Source organism: Salminus brasiliensis, chromosome 5 (genome assembly GCF_030463535.1).
Source record: "Salminus brasiliensis chromosome 5, fSalBra1.hap2, whole genome shotgun sequence".
Classification (NCBI taxonomy): domain Eukaryota; kingdom Metazoa; phylum Chordata; class Actinopteri; order Characiformes; family Bryconidae; genus Salminus; species Salminus brasiliensis.
The window spans coordinates 16,906,729-16,925,971 of NC_132882.1; the positions used below are offsets into that span (position 1 = coordinate 16,906,729).

Below are 19,243 nucleotides of genomic sequence, written 5' to 3' on the forward strand. Positions count from 1 at the left end.
AAGGGAGTGCTGGCTGAAAGGAAAGTGTTATATTGGGAGAGATATGTGAGGGTGCTACAGTGAACTAATGCAGAGCAACAAGGGCCTCACATATTCATGAATTCTAGTTAGCACTGCAGGGCAGCAGTCTGTTAGCTAATGAATGGTAGAATATTAAAACATTTCATGTCATACGCCCATGCTCGCGTCTTCAGTTTTGCCTCATATAGTGCATAACCATGTGCTCCTCCTTTAAGCGGTTATTGTCTATTCAAGATAGAAGACATGCATTCTTTCTAAGGATGCACTAGCTAAAATACATATTTAGTAAAAGAATCGTGGGATGAAATATAAACAGATAAATTCAGATCATTTACACAACATGTAAACATGCACTAATCATACTGGGAGTTGGAAAAGCATGGGTCTGGCCAAATATGAAGCACAAAGCACAGATGCATCCCTTGCTTTTAAATGGGTATACAGCAAATTACTTTCCTTAGAGGTGGGAAGATGACCTTGAGCTGCATATATCTGTGACTACAAACAGAAAGATTCTGTTGGGTTTTAGGGGGTGTTTTTGGTAAGCTTTTTTTATAAAAGGTTATATAGACCCATTTACAAATGGTCTTCCACATTTGTTCTTTAAAAGGTCTCCCAAATCCAAAGAACCCTTTAACCAGGCGAAGAAAATGGATACTTTTAATTGAGATTTACAGGTAAAACAAGAGAAATGTGTGCTTTGTGTACCAACCACAGATGAGGTGCAGCCTCATTAAAAAAGCCAACTTAGGATAAAGTGCTCAGTTAATTCAGTTACTGTGTTACAGGACTATGACCGTGTACACTAAATTGAGATAAACAAACCAAAATTAGCTGATAGAAAATATACCACACATCTCCACTGTAATATTTTGTGCCAGGGTTTGCAAGCTGGATAAGCCAGGATGGATAAGTTAGGCTTATGTAAAGCATTGTGTGCACTGAGACAGATTCAATGAGCTTGGCTCCTCTCTGTATGAGGCCACTGGAATGAGAGGATTTGACAAGGCAGCTTGAAAAATGACCCTCATTTCAGTCTTATTTTTAGAGTGATATAGCCTGAGATTCCCGTCCCCCCTGCACTGTATACAGGGTTGCATCAGCCTCTTTTTTTATATCTGCTCTTTTGTAGTGTGTGAAGCACACCAGTCGGCCGAACTTTTACTGTTGCAGTGTTCCCCCGAGATGGAGAATGTTCGTTTCAGCCTTCAGTCATACACTATATGTCCAAATGTTTGTGGACACCCATGCTAATGAATGCATTCAGCTACTTTTAAATTGCACCCATTGCTGACACAGATGAGCAAATGCAACACCACACAGCTTGTCTAGTCCCACTAGAGAAGGATTGCCAATAGAATAGAACTCTCTGGAGCAGATAAACATGAACTCATTGGCACCATGCCTAATACCAGGTGTGGGGTAGAGGGGTATAAACCCCCTAGCTTCTTTGCAATGATGTTGCTACATCCAATATTTTTATGATGAGTTGGGGAGGTAGGGATGAGGTAGGGTGGTGTTCATCCAACATCCTGAACTCACTAACACTGTTGTCGCTGAAGGCAATCGCATCTTCACAGCAGTGCTCCAAAATCTAGTAGTATTCCTTAGACAGTAGAGACAGTTACTCCAACATAAGCGGGATAAACTTAAATACTCTTGATTTAAGAAGAAACAATGATAAGCAAGTGTCCAAATACTTTTGTCCATATCGTGTATATTTGCTTTCCTTCCAAATTGTATGATGCAGGATTTACTGATTTCTTTCATAGCGGTGGGCTCTTAGGAAAGCATGTCGATAACAAGCTGCGTAAGTGCTGTTTTCTGCTGTTTCAGGTCGTGTGTGTGGTTCACAACTTCAAAGGCAAACTGCTGTTGAGTGAAGACCCCCAGCAGGAGAGCATGAGCAGTGCGCCCATGATGAGCATGCCCAGGGTGGAGAGCCCCCTGGAGAAATACATCGCCTCCCAGGTAGAGCATAGATGCATATTCAGATCACTACCAGCGACCATACTCTCATACTGTGTTTAGCATAAAATGACTGACTCACACTGTATGTTTGTTGATGCAACATGAAAGTTATGAATGGGTCAAGTGTCTGCGTGCTTGACATGTCTGTGAACGTGTGTGTGTGTGTGTGCGCACATACGGCCGTCCTTCAGATGGCCGAGTTGAGAGAGGAAGAGGGAAGCGCAGCGCCCCGCTCTCTGAAAGCGCGCCTCCTGGGGTTCTTTGACTGGATCGCAGGCAAAAACAGCAGCTTCCGCCACCTGCAAAACACAAGGCAATAAACGTATGAACACCTGTGTGAAGAGCAGCACCTGCCAAGCCTCTGGAGTACACAGCCAGGCCATTAAATTCCTGTTAAAACCTAATCGCATTCATTTGCTCCAAACAAACCAATTACCTATCATAATCAGCCTGTATCCAGAGTGTTTGGCTCTGCAAGCTGAGTGATCCTGTCCTTTGAATCTTGTTTTCTACTGTCCTCCCTTAATGTGAAGCAATCAGGTTGCCATTAATTGCCTTGAACTTTATACTGTTGCTTTTCTTGTATGCTGGTGGGGCTACAGACTAGGTTTGGCCTAATTTGTTTCACAGCAATTGTTTATGCCGTAACTATGGAAAGCATAACTATTTTAATGTCTGGAAAAGTGAGAAATGTATGTTTGAAAAAAATGCAAATTGTCACTACTTCAACAAGTCATCACCAACACAGAACTGGTTGTGATGGTAATGAATGACAGGGTTTTCAGTTTCATCATCATTATCTAAACTGTTAAATTAAAGTTAAATGCATCACTTCCTAAAACTTTCTAAAAATATTCAATTTTTTAAGACATCAGGAGAAAGCTTTGCAAATACAGAAAGAGTGAACTGTCTGAATGTCCATCTATGCCAGTTGGCAAATATATATAAAATAATTGAATAAGATCGGTCTTAATTGGCTTAATCAGTTGGCCAAGTCTTTACTTTAAAGCATCAAAGCATTGTGGTGACATAATCAAAAGACAATTAATGCTAACAAAAGTTAAGATGGTAAAAAGAGCCCCCAATTAAAGAATTACCCATATATCAGTATCTATAAAGAGGCAGATTTTAAAATAAAAAAAATATTTATTCTACTGTATCTTTGATGGAAATCTGCAACCGCGTGATTCACCCCAGCAAGTCCAAGGAGACCTTGATGAAATACATTTGAAAATATTCTACTTCCTCAGGCCACTTTGTCTGTATTTAGCTCCTCAGTTACAGCTGCCCTCCATAGCTGAGCCGGGTACTGATTTAGACCAGACATGCAGCTATTAATTAAGCCACATGCTGCACTCCTGCTGCTGAGCTCCGAGATAGAGGGTAATTACACCATAAGTATGACTCTTAAAAAATAATTAATAATAGGTACAAGATGAACAAACATGCAAGCAAACAAATCAGCAATTTAATCCCTGTTTGCTGTGTTGTTGCTTTGTCTAATTCGTGGGATTAAATGCTTTACTTGTCTGCTTGTTGGTCTTAAACAAGCCATGATTGAAATGGCTTTGGGTCTGCAGCTGGTTTCCTCAAAATGCACAGGGTGAATTGTGTAGGATGAGAGTGATATTTCCACCACAAAAAATGCTAATGGCTCATTTCTTTGTCCTCGCAAGGCTGCTGAATTGTGGAAGCGGGAGATCCTTGTCAGTGATATTTGTCTTTGGTGACAAAGCGCACGTAGATGAATAGCATATGTGAGAGGAGGTTGGAGGACAGTGACATGCCGTATTGCTCGGCTGTCTACAAAAAAACGGCCCCCACATCAGGCCACTGTCACAGCGTATAATACATTTGAAAGCAGTGCTAGTGGAAGAGAGTCAGGAGAAAGGACACACGGCAATGTTTTCTCTCTTGGACTCGCAAGAATGTTTCGTTTTGAAGCAGATATCACTGAAACACAACGTCATTTGTCTACTCAAAGGTTGAATCTCTCTACCACTGTGTTGATGTGGGGTCACATTACATTTCAGTGATGTAAATCTCTGATGATAACTGTATTATTTTCTGTTCTCTCAGATGTGTTTAACTCTCACAATCTCATAGCTTACTGTCTACAGCTCAAGGCAGTCGGTTTGCATGTGGAAAACATACTCTATGTGCTGGTATTTATGTGATAATAAAGCTTTTGAAGAATGCTGTATATGTAAGTGCAGAAACCAAGCTAACAAGTTGTTCAGCATTGTTATTTGTAGGCTACACTCTCAAAAATAAAGGTGCCAGAAGGTTCCTTGAAGCGATCCTTTCATGGTTATTTAAAAGAAATACAAATATTTAAATGGCAATTTAAAGGAAACTGCTTTGAAAGACCTTTTCTTAACCCTATTTAACCGAGCTTCATCCGATGGCAATGGCTCCTTTAACTCGTTGAAATCTGCCTCCATAGGGCTTACAGCATGTGCATGTCTGCTTTGACCACTGTAAATGTTATCACCACATAAAATCAGTGCTTTCTACCTTGTTTTCTATGACTGGATTGCCTGTAATGTGTGTGTGACCTACATGGCCTCATTCAGAGTGCAGTTTATATTTGTGGGTGGACTTTATTGTGAAAATGTAGTTTTGTGAGAAGCACAGAATTAAACTAAAGCTTGTGAGCTCAAATGTTGGCTCAAATGTTTAAAATTTTTGCTTCTGCCTTGAAGAATGAAAAAATTATCATTTAACTATTTTAAAGAACAAAATGTGATTCTTCACATTTGCTCCAGAAGACCCTTCCGGCACCTTTAGTATAGAAAGTAAAATGCAAGAAATGCAGCATGTTCTCCTAAGGTAATATCCAAATATTCTTCTGAAAGAAGCCCCTCTGTCATGACTGTGTACAAATGACTGCATCTGACGACACCTCCTTTGCTTTCAGATTTGGCCCGCAGACAGGGGCTATATGGCAGTTGAACAAGATTATTAAGGTAGCACAATTAATAATAATAATATTAATTAATAATAGCACACTGATAGCGGCAACGCTGCATGGTTGCATCCCCTGCTTTAAACGTGTGCTCTTCCCCAACACCTGCATCAGTCTCTGGGTGGCAGGTTTGGCTGCTTTAAAGGCACAAAGCTGGAATGGCAATACGAAATTCCCCTTCCCCTTCCTTTCACCACCAAACCGGCTCCAGAAAGCTGCCCGAAGTCATCTGATATAGATGTAAGATCCCAGCCAAGAAATGTTAGGAGTCTCTGTCCTAACACATTAGTGTCTTCCGACAGTTTACTAAAGTGACATGTTGTAGCCTGTATCTGCATGAAGGGTAAACATGGTCAGTTTTGGTGCAGGAAAAGACCCTATGAAGAAAGGCTTGGCGTGTGTGACTAGATGTAAATGGGCTGTTCTTTATATTGTGAAGTGTTTGCTCACCTTGTATCTCTTGCGCCTGTCTCTCACAGAATCACATCGCCTTCGATGAAGTCACATGACCTTGAGTCGGCAGTGTGGCAGACACATTGGACATCCACGCTCTTTACCGTGCAGTCATCATAGTCAAGGTGCAATGCTAACCGCATCAGTCATATCCTCTATGATGTTGTTTTGGATCACTCTCCCCTTCGTGTATGTGTGTGTGTAAACCTGTCGGCCCTGTCCACGAATAACGGTGTGCTGCTGCTCACACACCCTGCCCCTGCGGTTTCTGTTCTGTTGTTTTTGACCCCTGGAAACTGGAGCTCAACTGAAGATTCACTGTGTGTAACTGGAGAGACTGTGTCTGTGTAAGAAGCCTTTGATGGTGACAGATGGATTAGACCTCTTTTCACATTCAGAGTGAACTCAACTTGTTGCTGTAGATTAGTGTATTATTTTCTTCCTTTATTTTCCACTCCTGTATCATATGTATGATAATACTTTTGTGGCATCATTTTTAATGCTTTCATTTAACACGAAAAAAAAAAAAGAATGGAGTTGCCCACAAAATAAATGCAAGTCATCACACATTTCTTTTCTGTTTTTAGAAGTGCACTTCAGTGAACGATGTTGAGCAATCACAAGTCCCAAGAAGAATATTCAATTTAGTATAAATATAGTTTTTATATATCTGTACGATATTCTACTCTATATGAACCGCTGCTCAAGACGAGATGGTGGTAACACAATAAATGATCACAATGAAGCTTTGAGGCACCCACAATGAGCATAGCCTTATCTGCACTCCTTAAGAATTAGGTTATTTGAATGGTTCTTTGAGCGATGCAGAAGAAAAACCACTTCTATTACTGTTTGTAATAGAGATGTGTGTGAAAAACATTTTAAAGGTTTTTAGACCTTAAGAAACGGTTCTTTACACTTGCACATCTCTACAATCTCTATTACAAATAGAAAAGTGGTTCTACTATGGCATCACTCAAGGAGCCATTTGAAGCACCTTAATTTTTACAAGTGTGCTATGCATCCTCCTCCCTCTCAGTTCGTGAAGAATGGATCCGCCGTGCAGACAATCACAAGCGCTCTCTCAGCGAGGCATTCTGGGCAATTCTCCTAAATAGAAGTCTAACTAATGTTCAATTTGGGGCAATGATTTAATCATTCATAGCAGAGATACATCACTTGAACCAGTCAGTTGGGCAAAGAGCATTTTGCTGGAAACTGATTCCATTCCTCTCAGGCCCAGACATCGCCAGGTTGTTTTTAGACTTTTAGTCTTCTACTGTTTGTTCTCATTTTCTATTAACTTCAAATGTAATGTTGATCTCTAACCTAATGGCCAACCTGTTAATTGGTTATGTTACATTCAGAAGCGTCCGCAAAGCCAAGAGCGATGCCAGAAAGGCCCTCGTTCATCTGTCACATAATTAAACCAAGATACCTCAGACTCGGAGAAGAAAATAAAAAAAGCTAATCATATGAATTGAATCCTGAGGATGGAAGTAGCACATTTATTTGCAATAGGTATATAGAATAGTGCCCTTTGAAAGATTAGCATTCATTTTTAAGGTGCTATATACACCTTCTCTTACAAAGAATGATATTGCCATTTAGAGCTGCAGTTTCCTGCTGATGTGACCAATTCATAGAAGAGCAATAACATTTGAAGCTTTCTCTTTCACAAGTATCACTGATGAAGAACCCATTGACATAGACCCATTTGGCTGCGTGCCATGATATGGTATATTTTTATAATTCTTGCTGATGCACTTACACACAAACGTCATGTAATCAGCACTAGAATTCTAGCACTTTAAAAGACAACATGGTGAAAACGTCAACTGCAGAGAGAAATACGAAAACATCTATTAAACTGCTGCTTTAAGGAATAAGTCTAGTGATAATCAGAAGTCGTTAGTCTGGTAAGTGTGGACTAAAGCTACTGCAGTGCTTGTAAAACAAACAGTATTATATCAAAAGTAATGAGGCATGTACAATGAAGAGTGAACATGCACATATAGTATACATTGTCAGGGTTTTTTGGCTGTTTATTTTCCTATGTTTGTGCAGTGTGTTTGTGTGCGCATGTGTATGTGTGTGTGTACGTCTGAGTGTGTGTAAAATGACACAGAAAGTACATACTGTACCATGTGTACTTCATTCTTAAGCTACTTTAATGTAAGAAAAGACAGAAAATGAGTTGTGTTACAACACATCGGCTAGCCGCTCAAACCGGATGGCAGGATTCCTTTCTCATTTTGAAATACCGATTTGTTTATAGTGTTTATATTTTGCATATTTATTTATGTTCACAACTTCTATTTCCTATTTGTTTTATAGTTTGTACAGAATTAATGGTTGTAAAAGGAATATTCTTGCAACCTAACTGAACTTTTTTTTAATTGCTGATTTCTATCTATGTTGTTCACCTGTGACATTACCACCTGTGTAGCTGTTGGTTTTGTATGGATGTTGTAGGTTGGTCCTGTTAGTTTGACATGATTCCAGCTCACTGCGTCCCTTAAAGACTTTCATCAGATTATGACCTTTTACACTGTAGAGGAAATGAAATTTAAAGGCTTTGAATAAAAAATAATATTCTGACCTTGCTCGGCTTTTTACGTTTGTCAGAGTGACTTCATCTCCATGACCTGTTCTGAGTACAGCGTACAGTGTTCCTTTGCGAATGAATTTAAGTGCCTCAGACTCTAAAGTGCCTTGAGGTGTCTCTGGCCCCTGACTTGTGGGAAATGGACTGGTTTGCTCTGCAGAACTTGAAGAACGTGGAATAAGGTGACGTCATGGAAAACGGTGGAGGACTCGCTGCTTCCTTGGCGTCCTGTCTGACACAACACATCCTGAGAACACACAAACAAGCAATCAGTGGAGATGAGTAGATGATCAGTGGCCTCAGATGTGTATCTGTCATTTGGCAGCCTAGAGCTCAGTCTGTCTACTTTTCCCCACCGTCATTCATTTCTTCCATGTTGTTAAAAGTAGGCAGAGATCCTCTTACTCCATCACAGTTACCACACTTTGATACTAGGTCTATTGGTGATATTCTATTCTGTAAGAACCACTGATGAGGATGAGGGGATACTGTGGTAAAACAGTAAATGACCACAGTGAGGCTTTAAGGCACCCAAAAAGCCATAGCCTTCCCTGCACTGTTAAAAATAAAGGTGCTACAAAGTATTGTTTGAGTGATGCCACAAAGGGACCATTTAATGTGAAGTGTTTTTATGACCAATATTTTTATTACAAACATGGTTCTGCATGGAACCAAAAGTGGTTCCTCTTTGGATTTGCTCAAATAACTCTTTGTAGCACATTATAATTTCAAAGAGAGTGCAACTCTGCAAGTCACAAAGCCACCTGCTGAATGTGAAGTCAATGGGACTGGATGGACTGAAAATGCATCTCGGCCCTGGGACATGCTATTTACAGCCACAGTCAAGCTTTGTCAATTGTGAGCTGTTTACAGAATCACACAGACAAAATAGTGCATGAAGAGCTCACGACTCCCTTAATTATGTCTTAATTATCATAAAAAAAATTCTCTCTGCTGCCTGTTTTCATTTCCAACATATTATTGCTTTTTCCAGCCAGTTCATGCCAATTGAAACCTAATAGCAATATCAATTGCGCCTCTTCAATCATGTGTATTGTCTTTCACAAAAAACTCATGATTCTGTTGCTCTTCAAACATGACTCCAATGCAATCTGCACACAGATCTCCTTGTTCGATTCAAGTCATTGAAGGAGTCTTTTGAATAAAGCTTCTCCCCTCTGTTCAATATTCATATTGTGCAGTGCATCTTTAGTGAGCCGTGTTTTTCAAGAATGGTATTGTTTCACACTGTGACACGCGCTTGGTTGCCATGGATGCTAATTGCCGGTTTACCACCGGCTTGGACAGAATCACAAAACACATTGTGTGTGAGAAAGAAGTGCAAGATATTTGGAACAAAAATGGGCTCCTTCTTTCTTGTTGTACCTTAAGCAATCTTAAAATAGCCACCTGAAAATGTGTTCTTTTTTTCTGAGCAATGGCTCCATAAGAAACCGTGTGTGTGTGGGGGGGGGTTGTATAGGTTTGGAGAACACTATTTTCACTCCACTGCTCAATACCTTTATAGAAAAATCCATCAGTGCCACAACAAGGACTTGCAGCCCCATTGTGTCACATAAAGATATGTTTGAAGAAATGGCTTTTTAATGGCAATTTGTTTTGAATTGAGGCTTGCATTGAAGGAAGAGCAGAGACGGACTCATACAGTCATAAAATGACATAAAAGATGGCTATCCCAAGCCTAAATGCTCTTTAAATTGAGGAAGGAAGTATTGCAACAAGCAGCTTCTTACCGACCACCTGCCCACATTTGAGCAGCCCATGGAAATGGCTCTTTGTTGTCCCAGTTCTATGTCGTGTCCTGACTCTGCTTGTGTTGTGGTGCTCCAAAGGCAGTTATACAGGGCCTGTTTATGTGTACATACTTCTGAGGCTGGCCCAATGTCGTTAGTCTCTGCTTTTGAACTGAAGTTCTGTTCCACATGATTGTCCTGCACCTGTACCCCTCCATGACCCACAGTTAGCCCGGCCTCTCTGTGGATCACTGGCTTGGTTCTGGCCACAGACGGGGCGTTGTTGGGTGACTGCACCTGCAGATGTGCCAACCTGGCTAGCTGCCCATGGCACCCCTCTAGCTTCTTGCCAGATGCCCTTTTCCAGAACTGTGGTGGTTCAGCAGGCCTTGCTTCACGGTTCACTGTAACAAATCCTTTACTTCGCCAGGCCACCGGCTCCTCAGTCATCTGCACACGAGATGCTGCAGGAGCCCATCGTATCAAGGGCAGGGTACGCTTCAGTTCTAAGCTGCTTGTCCGCACTGGGCTGAGACCATAAATGATATTTCGTGTATGGATCATCGGGTTAATGAGTGTAGTGTTATTTGTTGGGAAACAGGCAGTGTCAGAAGAGCTTTGGCTCAAACAGCTCGGTTCTTCTGGGAGGGCCACAGGAGATGTAGTGGAGAGAGCATTGTCTTGAGATGCATCCAATCCTGGGGGCAATTTTTCTGCCACATCACTCCCTTCTGAGCTAGAAGACCAGGGTTCCCTTAATAAATGATGTGCCACCACAATGTTCTTCTCATCCAGATATCTGCATTTCTGCTTAATCTGCTGTTTAGCCTTGTGGCATCCATAAAACGCATTATCATCTGTAATAAATGAAAGAGTGTTCATGGTTACTGACAGTGAAAGGAATTACTTTAATCTTGTTGTGGAGCCTGACTGGGGGTGTCTGTCAATGCACTTGAATTGAGTTAGTAGTGTTGCTCGTTGGCATACAATTACAGTCTCTCCACAGACTCTGGCTATAAACCTTACCTGTTCTTGTCAAATTTATTGGCAAAAAATATTTTTAGGAAAACATAAATTGTCACTGTCCAGTGAAAAGCATGTATCTCTAAAATGGTGACTTTACAGGAGATGGCAAAAATGGTCTTAACTTAGAATTGAAGTCAATGTAAATGTAATTCAGATCATTTCTATTGGTCTATTCATCCAGAATTATTCACACAGTGTAAGGGAAGATACAGGGTTCAAACCATGGGAAATAAAAACTGGAAATGGGGAGAAATGCAGATACCTGTTCTTCATTGGACAGCAGCAAAATATTTCTTTGGTAATTAGGACTGGTCTTAATTTAAAAGTGCTGTCTCTCTCTTTGTGCTCACTCTTGTCAGTATGTGTTGGAGCAGCTACATTAGGGATACTGCGAGGCCTGTGCCTTGTTAGTTGATGATTAATCACAGGCTCCAACCATAAATGTCAGACCTAAAGCTGGCGTAGCCTGGCTCTGATCGATGACTTAGCTACTCTCCATCTCTCTCCTCCATAACACTGGCCCTCTGTGACACTCCGGGGACAAGACACTACTCATTACTCCCAAATGTCACTGATCCAGTGGTAGAGATGGCTGAAGTATGCCTTACCACTCATACTTGAATATTCTCTAGCCTCATGCAGATGATGATATGAGATTCACACTTCTCAGATATGGGATTGGCCGAAGGTTATAGATGCCTGATGCTCAAGTTCAGAAGGTTGCTCTACCTATGCTATACCAGCTTCAGTGTAGCCACTGCAGAGCAAACTCAAAGCGTCTCCCACTGCAGTTGCTCACAATTTAAAAAGCCAGTGAAAGACAAACATTTGCAAACGAGGCCTCTCACCTTGTGTCCCAGTGTGATTGGAAACATGTGCACATGGTGTACCAGGCACGCTGATTTCTACTTGCATTGGAATTCAGGTTGAGCGCTGAGGCACATAATGGTTGCCTCCTGATCCCAGCGCGGAATTCAGGTGAAAAAAAGCTATGTGATTAGACGAGGGGCGCACACCATTGTGTGCAGCATGAAAACAAAACACCATGTGACCAAACGCTCAAACTGAACCAGGTCTGAAAGTAGCTTGGAGGAAGTGGTGCTCAGTGTCTGTTTATCCATTCGGGCCCATTGCAGAATAAGGCTTTGCTTTTAGTATTCTCACTATTACAAGTGGGATTGGTGAGGGGCTGAATGAGTTTGATTGCTTACCATTTGGTCTGTTGTCTGCATCAAAACCCTCCCAGGCACTGCAGAGGTTTTTCTTTTCATCTTTTCTGTTGACACATCAGCAACAAATACATAAAGAGACCAGCATGCTCTGAACGCATCTATAAGAGCTTTTCAAGCCTTTGACAACGCCATGCGAGACTCCTACAAAATGCAGAGCATCATTTTCATGTGATAAAAGTGTATTATTGAAAGCATTACATCATTATATATATACAACTTGCTAGTTTCAGACAAAGCTAATTGTAGATGTGGTACTACCAGATCCAGCATGAATGCCAGTGGGCAGTCCTCTTATACCATCTGGGTAACAGAGGGGCGTAAGATATTCCACAAATAGGATCTGCTCAAATGGGAGACTCCAAGATTTAATGCAAGATGACTGAGTAGCCATTTCCTTCATCAGTAAAACACCCTTCAGCACCACCCACAATGTGAATATACTCAGGAGAAAGTGGCAAGTTACTGATCCTGTTGTGAGCTGCTTGATTGACCTCTGTAGGCTATAGAAATTGTCTTCAGCCACTATTGTGAAAGGCTCTGTTTAGACAGAGTAGCCCCTTTAAGCTCTACTGAGCATCTGACTGACGAAATCCATCAGTTAAGTCAATATAATGCCTCAAGGCCCAGACTGGCAAAACAGGAAATGACGAGTGTGCTGTTTGAAAGCTAGCTCAGCACACTGACTCATAACACACTGAGGGATAAGAACTGACAGAGATGCACTGAATTGGGGCATAGCGTGACATCAGAACCACCCAGACACCATTTAAGCACAGAAGCCTCAGAGATGGTGGGTGTAGCCTGTAGTTAACTCCACCTAAAGACTAAAAACCAAGGATAAATATCTTGGCAACTTTCTAAGCAAGTGTAGAAGTATTGAGCATCCTTAAGATAATTAACCCACCCTTGTGTACAAGTCCAGAGACAGGCAAATTCTCATCTCTGAGAAATTGAAAGAACCCTCATCCCATCTAACAGGTGTTGCTCTGGAAAATGTGCCTTACTGCTTTGCTGTTGAGTTGCTTTATGTATGGTGGCATAGAATATAGGGTTGCACAAAAAATATGAAGAAGAGACTTATATCTGTGGAGCTGCAGTAAACTGTAGGTATGGGTGTGTGAGTTATCTGTTCTGCATTGTGAATGCTCATGTTCAAAAATACACTTTAGATATATAACACTTTGATCTGTCAGTCTCAGTGTTACTCAGAGCTTCAACAACTCACAACATTTTAACCGTTTTAAAAGCCAGTGAGGGACAGATGTCTGCAAATTAGGCCTCACAACTCTCTGGAGCAGATAAACATGAACCCTTTGACACTATGCCTAATGCCAGGCGTGGGCTAGAGGTGCTATTGAGCTGTAGAGCAGTGAAACTGTGCTCTCTGGAGTGATGGTGCTCCATCCAATACTTTTGGGATGCGTTGGGGAGTTGGCACCCATCCAACATCCTGACCTTACTAACACGCTTGTTGCTGAATGCAATCAAATCCTTACAGCAAAATCCCAAAATGTTGTATGAAGCCTTCCCTGGACAGTAGGCATATTTACTCCAACAGAAGGAGGACAAACGCCCCTTGATTTCTGAAAAAACAATGAAAGAGCAGGTGTCTCAATATTTTGCCCATATAGTGTATCACTGGATGCTCTCGAGAATGGGGGGTTGGGGGGATGTATTAAGAAGTAGCACTCCACTTAGTGAGTTTAAGTGAAGGGACTCAGCAATGAAAAGCTGAAAATACTTCCTGGTACTTAGAGGCAGTGCCAGTACTATATACAGCAGAGCAGCAGGTTTTGCATCTCTTTTTGTAGACCCCTGCATGGAATAGGCTGCTTCTTCTATTCAGGCTTGTCATAATTAGGGTGACCATATGTCCTTGTTTTCTAGGACATGTCCTCTTTTTGGGACCTAAAAATGTGGGATTAAAAAAAAGCCATCATTTCTTAATTGCCTAAAATGTCTGGGATGTGGCTTTTATTTCATGTAGACATTTGCCTTTTGCAGTCCGTACTGGGCCACCCTCCTGTCCCCTGTGCCCATTTTTTGTAAACCAAAATATGGTCACCCTAGTCATAATGGTAAGGGCTGCACTAGAATCTAGGCCAGCACGGCACAGAGACAGACGACGGCCTGTGCGAGAAGCATTCACTGTACTTTGCAATGCCTCTGGCAGTCAGTAGGAATAAAAAAAAAGCTTTTTTTCTGATTTAAATCTGATTTAATTGTGATTATGTTGGTTTCAGTGGGGGAGAAATGTCCTTGTTTGCTACAGGGAAATAACGCTGACATCTACTGTTTCAGATGTAACCACCTTCATTGTGTTTAGTGGAGTCGTTAATGTCTGGTATCTACATTGGTAACAGCCAGCATAAGAAAGGTACATCAGAGTGCAAAGGAACTTCAGCCCCTGAAGCCCTTAATGTTTATGTGAGCCGTGAACGCAGCGGCTGCCCTTTTCTTTTTTTTTTTTACAGCTCATCAAACCTCTCATTTAAGAGCGATGGCAGTCTGCACTCCATGTCCAATGACTCCTGAAATGTCCTGTAATTATTTCGGTCTCTCTTTGCCTCTAATCACATCAGTCCTGTAGGTGACTTGTCTTAAATGGCCTTATTTAAAGACAGACATAGCAACAAGCCTTTGCCAAAGAACTGGAATGTGTTCCCCTCTTGGCTCTTCTTTCACTTCTGTATATTACTGACATACTGTCATCATGCTGAGCCTATGATGGCTCTAGTGGCTTATAAGCAGCATGACTAGACAGAGAGAAAAGAGGACAGACCCAGACTCCGAATACAGGGAAAGCCTTTGGAGGCATGTGGAAAATGAGTCTGCAGAGGACAAAACTGAAAGCAGAAAGTCACCCTGTTCATTACACCTCATTTTCTGAGAGACCAGACTCTACCCTCTCTCAGCCCATGTTTTCCTCACTGCTGATTACGAGTTGAGATAGTAGGCAACACTTTTGCACATTTCCGTGAAAGGGGCATCTGTATGTATACAGTATCACATCAAACCATAGGAGTGAATTAATGAGGTAGTGTCATTTGTATTGCATTGTAGAAGAAATCCGCTCTGAGACGAAAAACTGGTCAAAGCATGAAGCCAAGGAGAAGAATCAAACCTACCTTTTCTTCTTGGGTTTATTTTCAGCAGAAACCATATCCCACCATAGTCCCCTGATGACACTTTTAAATGGTTTGAAGACTTGATGTAGGTGCGCAGTGAGTCACATTCACACACTGACTTCACACCCAGTTCCACATCACCACTGAGACGTACAACATTAAGGAGGAACTTGGTAACAGTTGACTACTTGCGTGAGGTCACCACAATCAGCAAGAAGCATGCAAAGCAGGTTCTACTTGTCAACAGAGAATACAAAGGGTTTCTTCATTCCTTTGTAAGCTTCAACAAACGGCTTTAGAGGCTCAGGTTCAAACTACACCTGCACTCTGTCAGTCTCTGCTTTTCACAGAAAAGCTAACGTTTTATGCTGTGGATTTACTTTCTGCAAACATGTCTATTCCCTCTACACACATCCCACAGTGTTTTACAGCTTGCTATAAACTGGTGAGAATTAATGGCTGGCAGTTTCAGGGTATTTTGGGGCCTTCTAGTCTAGTCTGAACTGTCAGCCTCTCAGGCTTTGGATTCTGAGAGTAAAGGTCTCCACCTGAGCACAGAGACACGTGCACATTTCACCTGACACTAGCATAACTCTCAATGATAAGGAACTCCCTAAAAGCCTGCAATGTGCCAAGTGCAGATTTCTCAACCAAGCACCAGCTGCTGAGAATGACAGCATGCAAATGAACTTTCCACTGCTTACAGGTCTCTTATATCACAAGTCAGTCATTGCTATGAAGGCTCTAGCAAATGTGACCAAGCAGATTTATGAAAGTTTTAAACTCAAGCAGCATAGGGTGAGTCCCAATTTAGGTATGTCTGAACATGGTTATCTCCTACTGCATAAAGACTGGAATGGAAGCTTTGGCAACAGAAATGGGTTTGTCTATGGAAAGTATCATAATTATCAATCTCTATGGTATAATTATTCTGTGCAAGGAAGGAGGCCATCATACATGTCAATACACGGCAAAAAAGGCAGTACATCTAATATGCAAAATGAACTGGCTTTGTTATTTTACTTCATATAAATGGGGTGCTTTATTCAAGGCAGTAGTTGTATATAGCACCGTTCCTAAATCCTGGTCCTGGAGGCACTGCCCTGCACATTGTAGTGTTGTCCTTGTTTAAAACACCCCTGATCAGCTTATTAACAAGCCTTTTTGTTGGGTTGCAGGGGGTGTGTTAAATCAGGGAATCCACTAAAATGTGCAGGGCAGGGTGCCTCCAGGACCACGGTTGAGAAACACTGCTATACAGAACTGTGACAACTCAAAGTTATTCTAACATTAAGGATTGTAAAAACACTGCATTCTATGTTTGTTGTAGTAGCTGTCTCTACTGTCCAGTGAATGCTTTCTAGTAGATTTTGGGTCACCCCCAACTCACCACCTTATCTACCTAAGGAGTTGGATGGAGCACCATCATTCCAGCGAACACAGTTCCACTGCTCCACAGCTCAATGCTGGGGTTCTTTATAAGCCTCTAGTCCATGCCTGGCATTAGGCATGGTGCCAGTTGGTTCATGTTTCAGTAGGTTCATCTGCTCCAGCGAGTCCTTTTCTATTGGCAATACTTTTTTACAGGGACTAGACAAGCTGATTGTTTGTGCATTTAGAGCATGGCATATATACAACTGGTCAGAAGTTCACATCCACTCATCACAAAAATGGATACCACAGCAATATTGGGCTTTCAATGATTTTCCTCCCAGTTGAGGGTCACAGTTTAGGTCTTCTTCCAGACCATGGCAAACCTTCCAATAATTGCCCACTTACATTCGCAACAACGTATGTTTGAACGGATAATCTGGTAATCATCATTTCAATTGCAGATGATTCTGATATCAGCTGGAGACAGACACGACTCAATGTGCAATGTTTGAGAAACTGAAGTGGATTAAGGAGTGTTTTTCCTTTGAAAATGTAGAGTGGTACAACTCAAAAAAACAACTTCTTGAGTACAAGCATTGCCAGTAATGACAAGACATGTTTGTGAAGGAAAAAGCAATTGACTAGAAAAAACAGTTTCTGGCGCATAAACAAATAAACAATAAGATGACCTTCTGAAAGTGATGGATTTTATGGTAATAACACAAAGGTTCCAGTCTCACAAATCAAGAAGACTGTCTACACCACAACTCTGTGCCAACTTGTAAATCAAATGTCGAGCGCTCAGGATATGAAATAATTCTGCCTTTTCTCCAAAACTGACAGTGAGTAAGCAAGCAATTACAGTACCTATTGCTCTCTCTCTCTCTCAATTTTGCATAAAATAAACTGCTGATAAAAGCAATAATTTCAGGGCATCATGTTATTTAAAGAGAGCCGTTAAATGTTTAATGTGATTAGACCAAGTGGGTAACCTACTTCAGCATCTAACATGCAGCTCAGCGGCCTGTTCTTTCACACCCAGAGTGAAGGGTAAATCCCTTGACAAAGAAACCAAAAATCCACACTGAGCAATGCGAAAGTGTATCACGAAAAGAAGGTTTTTCAATTACAGGTTTCTATTCTGCTTATTTAGGATCTAAAAATAGTCAAAAAACAAATAAACAAACGGGGCACAACAATAAAATAGTCTTGTATGATAACTGATGGGTCATTCATACACAGGGGCACTGCCAATGATTTTGAACCCCATGAAAAAATATTACACTGGCCCTCACTGCCCCCAACCCTGACAATGTAACATATAACTGTAACAATTCTGCTGTAAATACTCAAGACAAACACATAACTGTAATAAATTAGTAAATAGCCTGCGCTTGTAATGTTTGACAACAGCAGCGTAAAAAACATGGGTATAACCAGTTGGCTATTTTACACAATAGCCATATGCTTCACAATTAGCTACAGTTAGCATGCTGATCTCCTGATGTTAAGATACCAAAAGCTGTAAAGTAAACACTAATTTTTCTGAAGGTGCAAATATAATTCCCGAAATCAGCACCAGACCAACACTAGACCAGCAAAAACTAACACAGACCAACATAATGAGCATGGTTTTAATAATAATAATTCTTATTATTAATTAATAATAATAATTATAGTAATATTATTATTATTATATAAGTTATAATGAATAAGTAGCAGAAGAATCCCTGCAGTTATGCCAACTGACAAGTTGTTCAACACAGCGCTGCTCACCGCTCGACATGGGGATGGGTATAGACAGGGCTGCAGAGCTTGAAGCTGTTTATATCTGTCCTGGCACAGGGCAGATGTAGGGACAACTTGTGTGAATAGCTGCTAAAAACTGTGCCTCCTTTGATTAAATGTTGGCTAAAAGAGGTGTGATATGTAATCCCTCAGTTTTTGTATAGATATTAAAAACCGCCAGCCTTTTCACTGTGGACTAAGCCAAAGGGTTCATTTACATCAATCACAGATTACACCCACTTTCCATCCTGAACAATTGGGAGACATACTGCCGTCCTTTTCTCTCTCTCACCTGTCTTTGTTTTTTATTCTTTGCATTTCTGGTGCAAGACAATGCTTTCCTCCCAACTCGCAGTCACTGCTCACAACTGCAGTTTACACCTGGTCTGACTGAACCATTTAATGTAAATAGAATACTTTAGGTCAAACAAGAAAAATACAAGAACACATGCGAACATTTTTCAGAAATCATCATATGAATGATAGAAGTTTGATAGTTTAACATGGAAATAGTTATAAAAAATTAAATACATTTTTAGGGCCCCTGTTAGTAAGCGGGCCTGCGAATCATCCGAATCCCCCCCACCCCCCTCCACCCCCCAAGGTACCTCTGTTCATACATTCACTTAGTAAGCGCTTTATGAGGAACACTGTACTAATACTGGGTAGGGCTTTATTTTTGCTCTCAAAACTGCTTCGGCTCTTGGCAGGGATTCCACAGGATGTTGGAAACGTCATTTTGGTCCATGTTGACATTTTTGTGTCACACAATTCCTGCAGTTCTTCCAGGAGCACTTTCTTGCTGCAAATCTTCCTTTCTACTAAATCCCAAAAGGATTCTGTTCGATTTGGATCAGGGTGACAGTTTATAAAACCAGTTTGAGTAGAGAGCTTTGTGACATAGCGCATTACCATACTGG

General features: G+C 41.2%; 1 protein-coding gene across 3 annotated transcripts in view; it reads left to right on the forward strand.

Moving 5' to 3' along the window:
- Window positions 1-8,018, forward strand: part of plppr5b (phospholipid phosphatase related 5b) — a 61,440-nt gene extending 53,422 nt beyond the window's left edge. For all 3 annotated transcript variants that reach the window (XM_072679642.1, XM_072679643.1, XM_072679644.1), the window contains 2 exons: window positions 1,858-1,992; window positions 5,440-8,018. In XM_072679642.1, coding sequence (XP_072535743.1) covers window positions 1,858-1,992; window positions 5,440-5,469 — 165 coding nt within the window. In that variant the 3' untranslated portion in view covers window positions 5,470-8,018. The remainder of the gene's footprint in view (window positions 1-1,857; window positions 1,993-5,439) is intronic.
- Window positions 8,019-19,243: the final 11,225 nt, after the last annotated feature.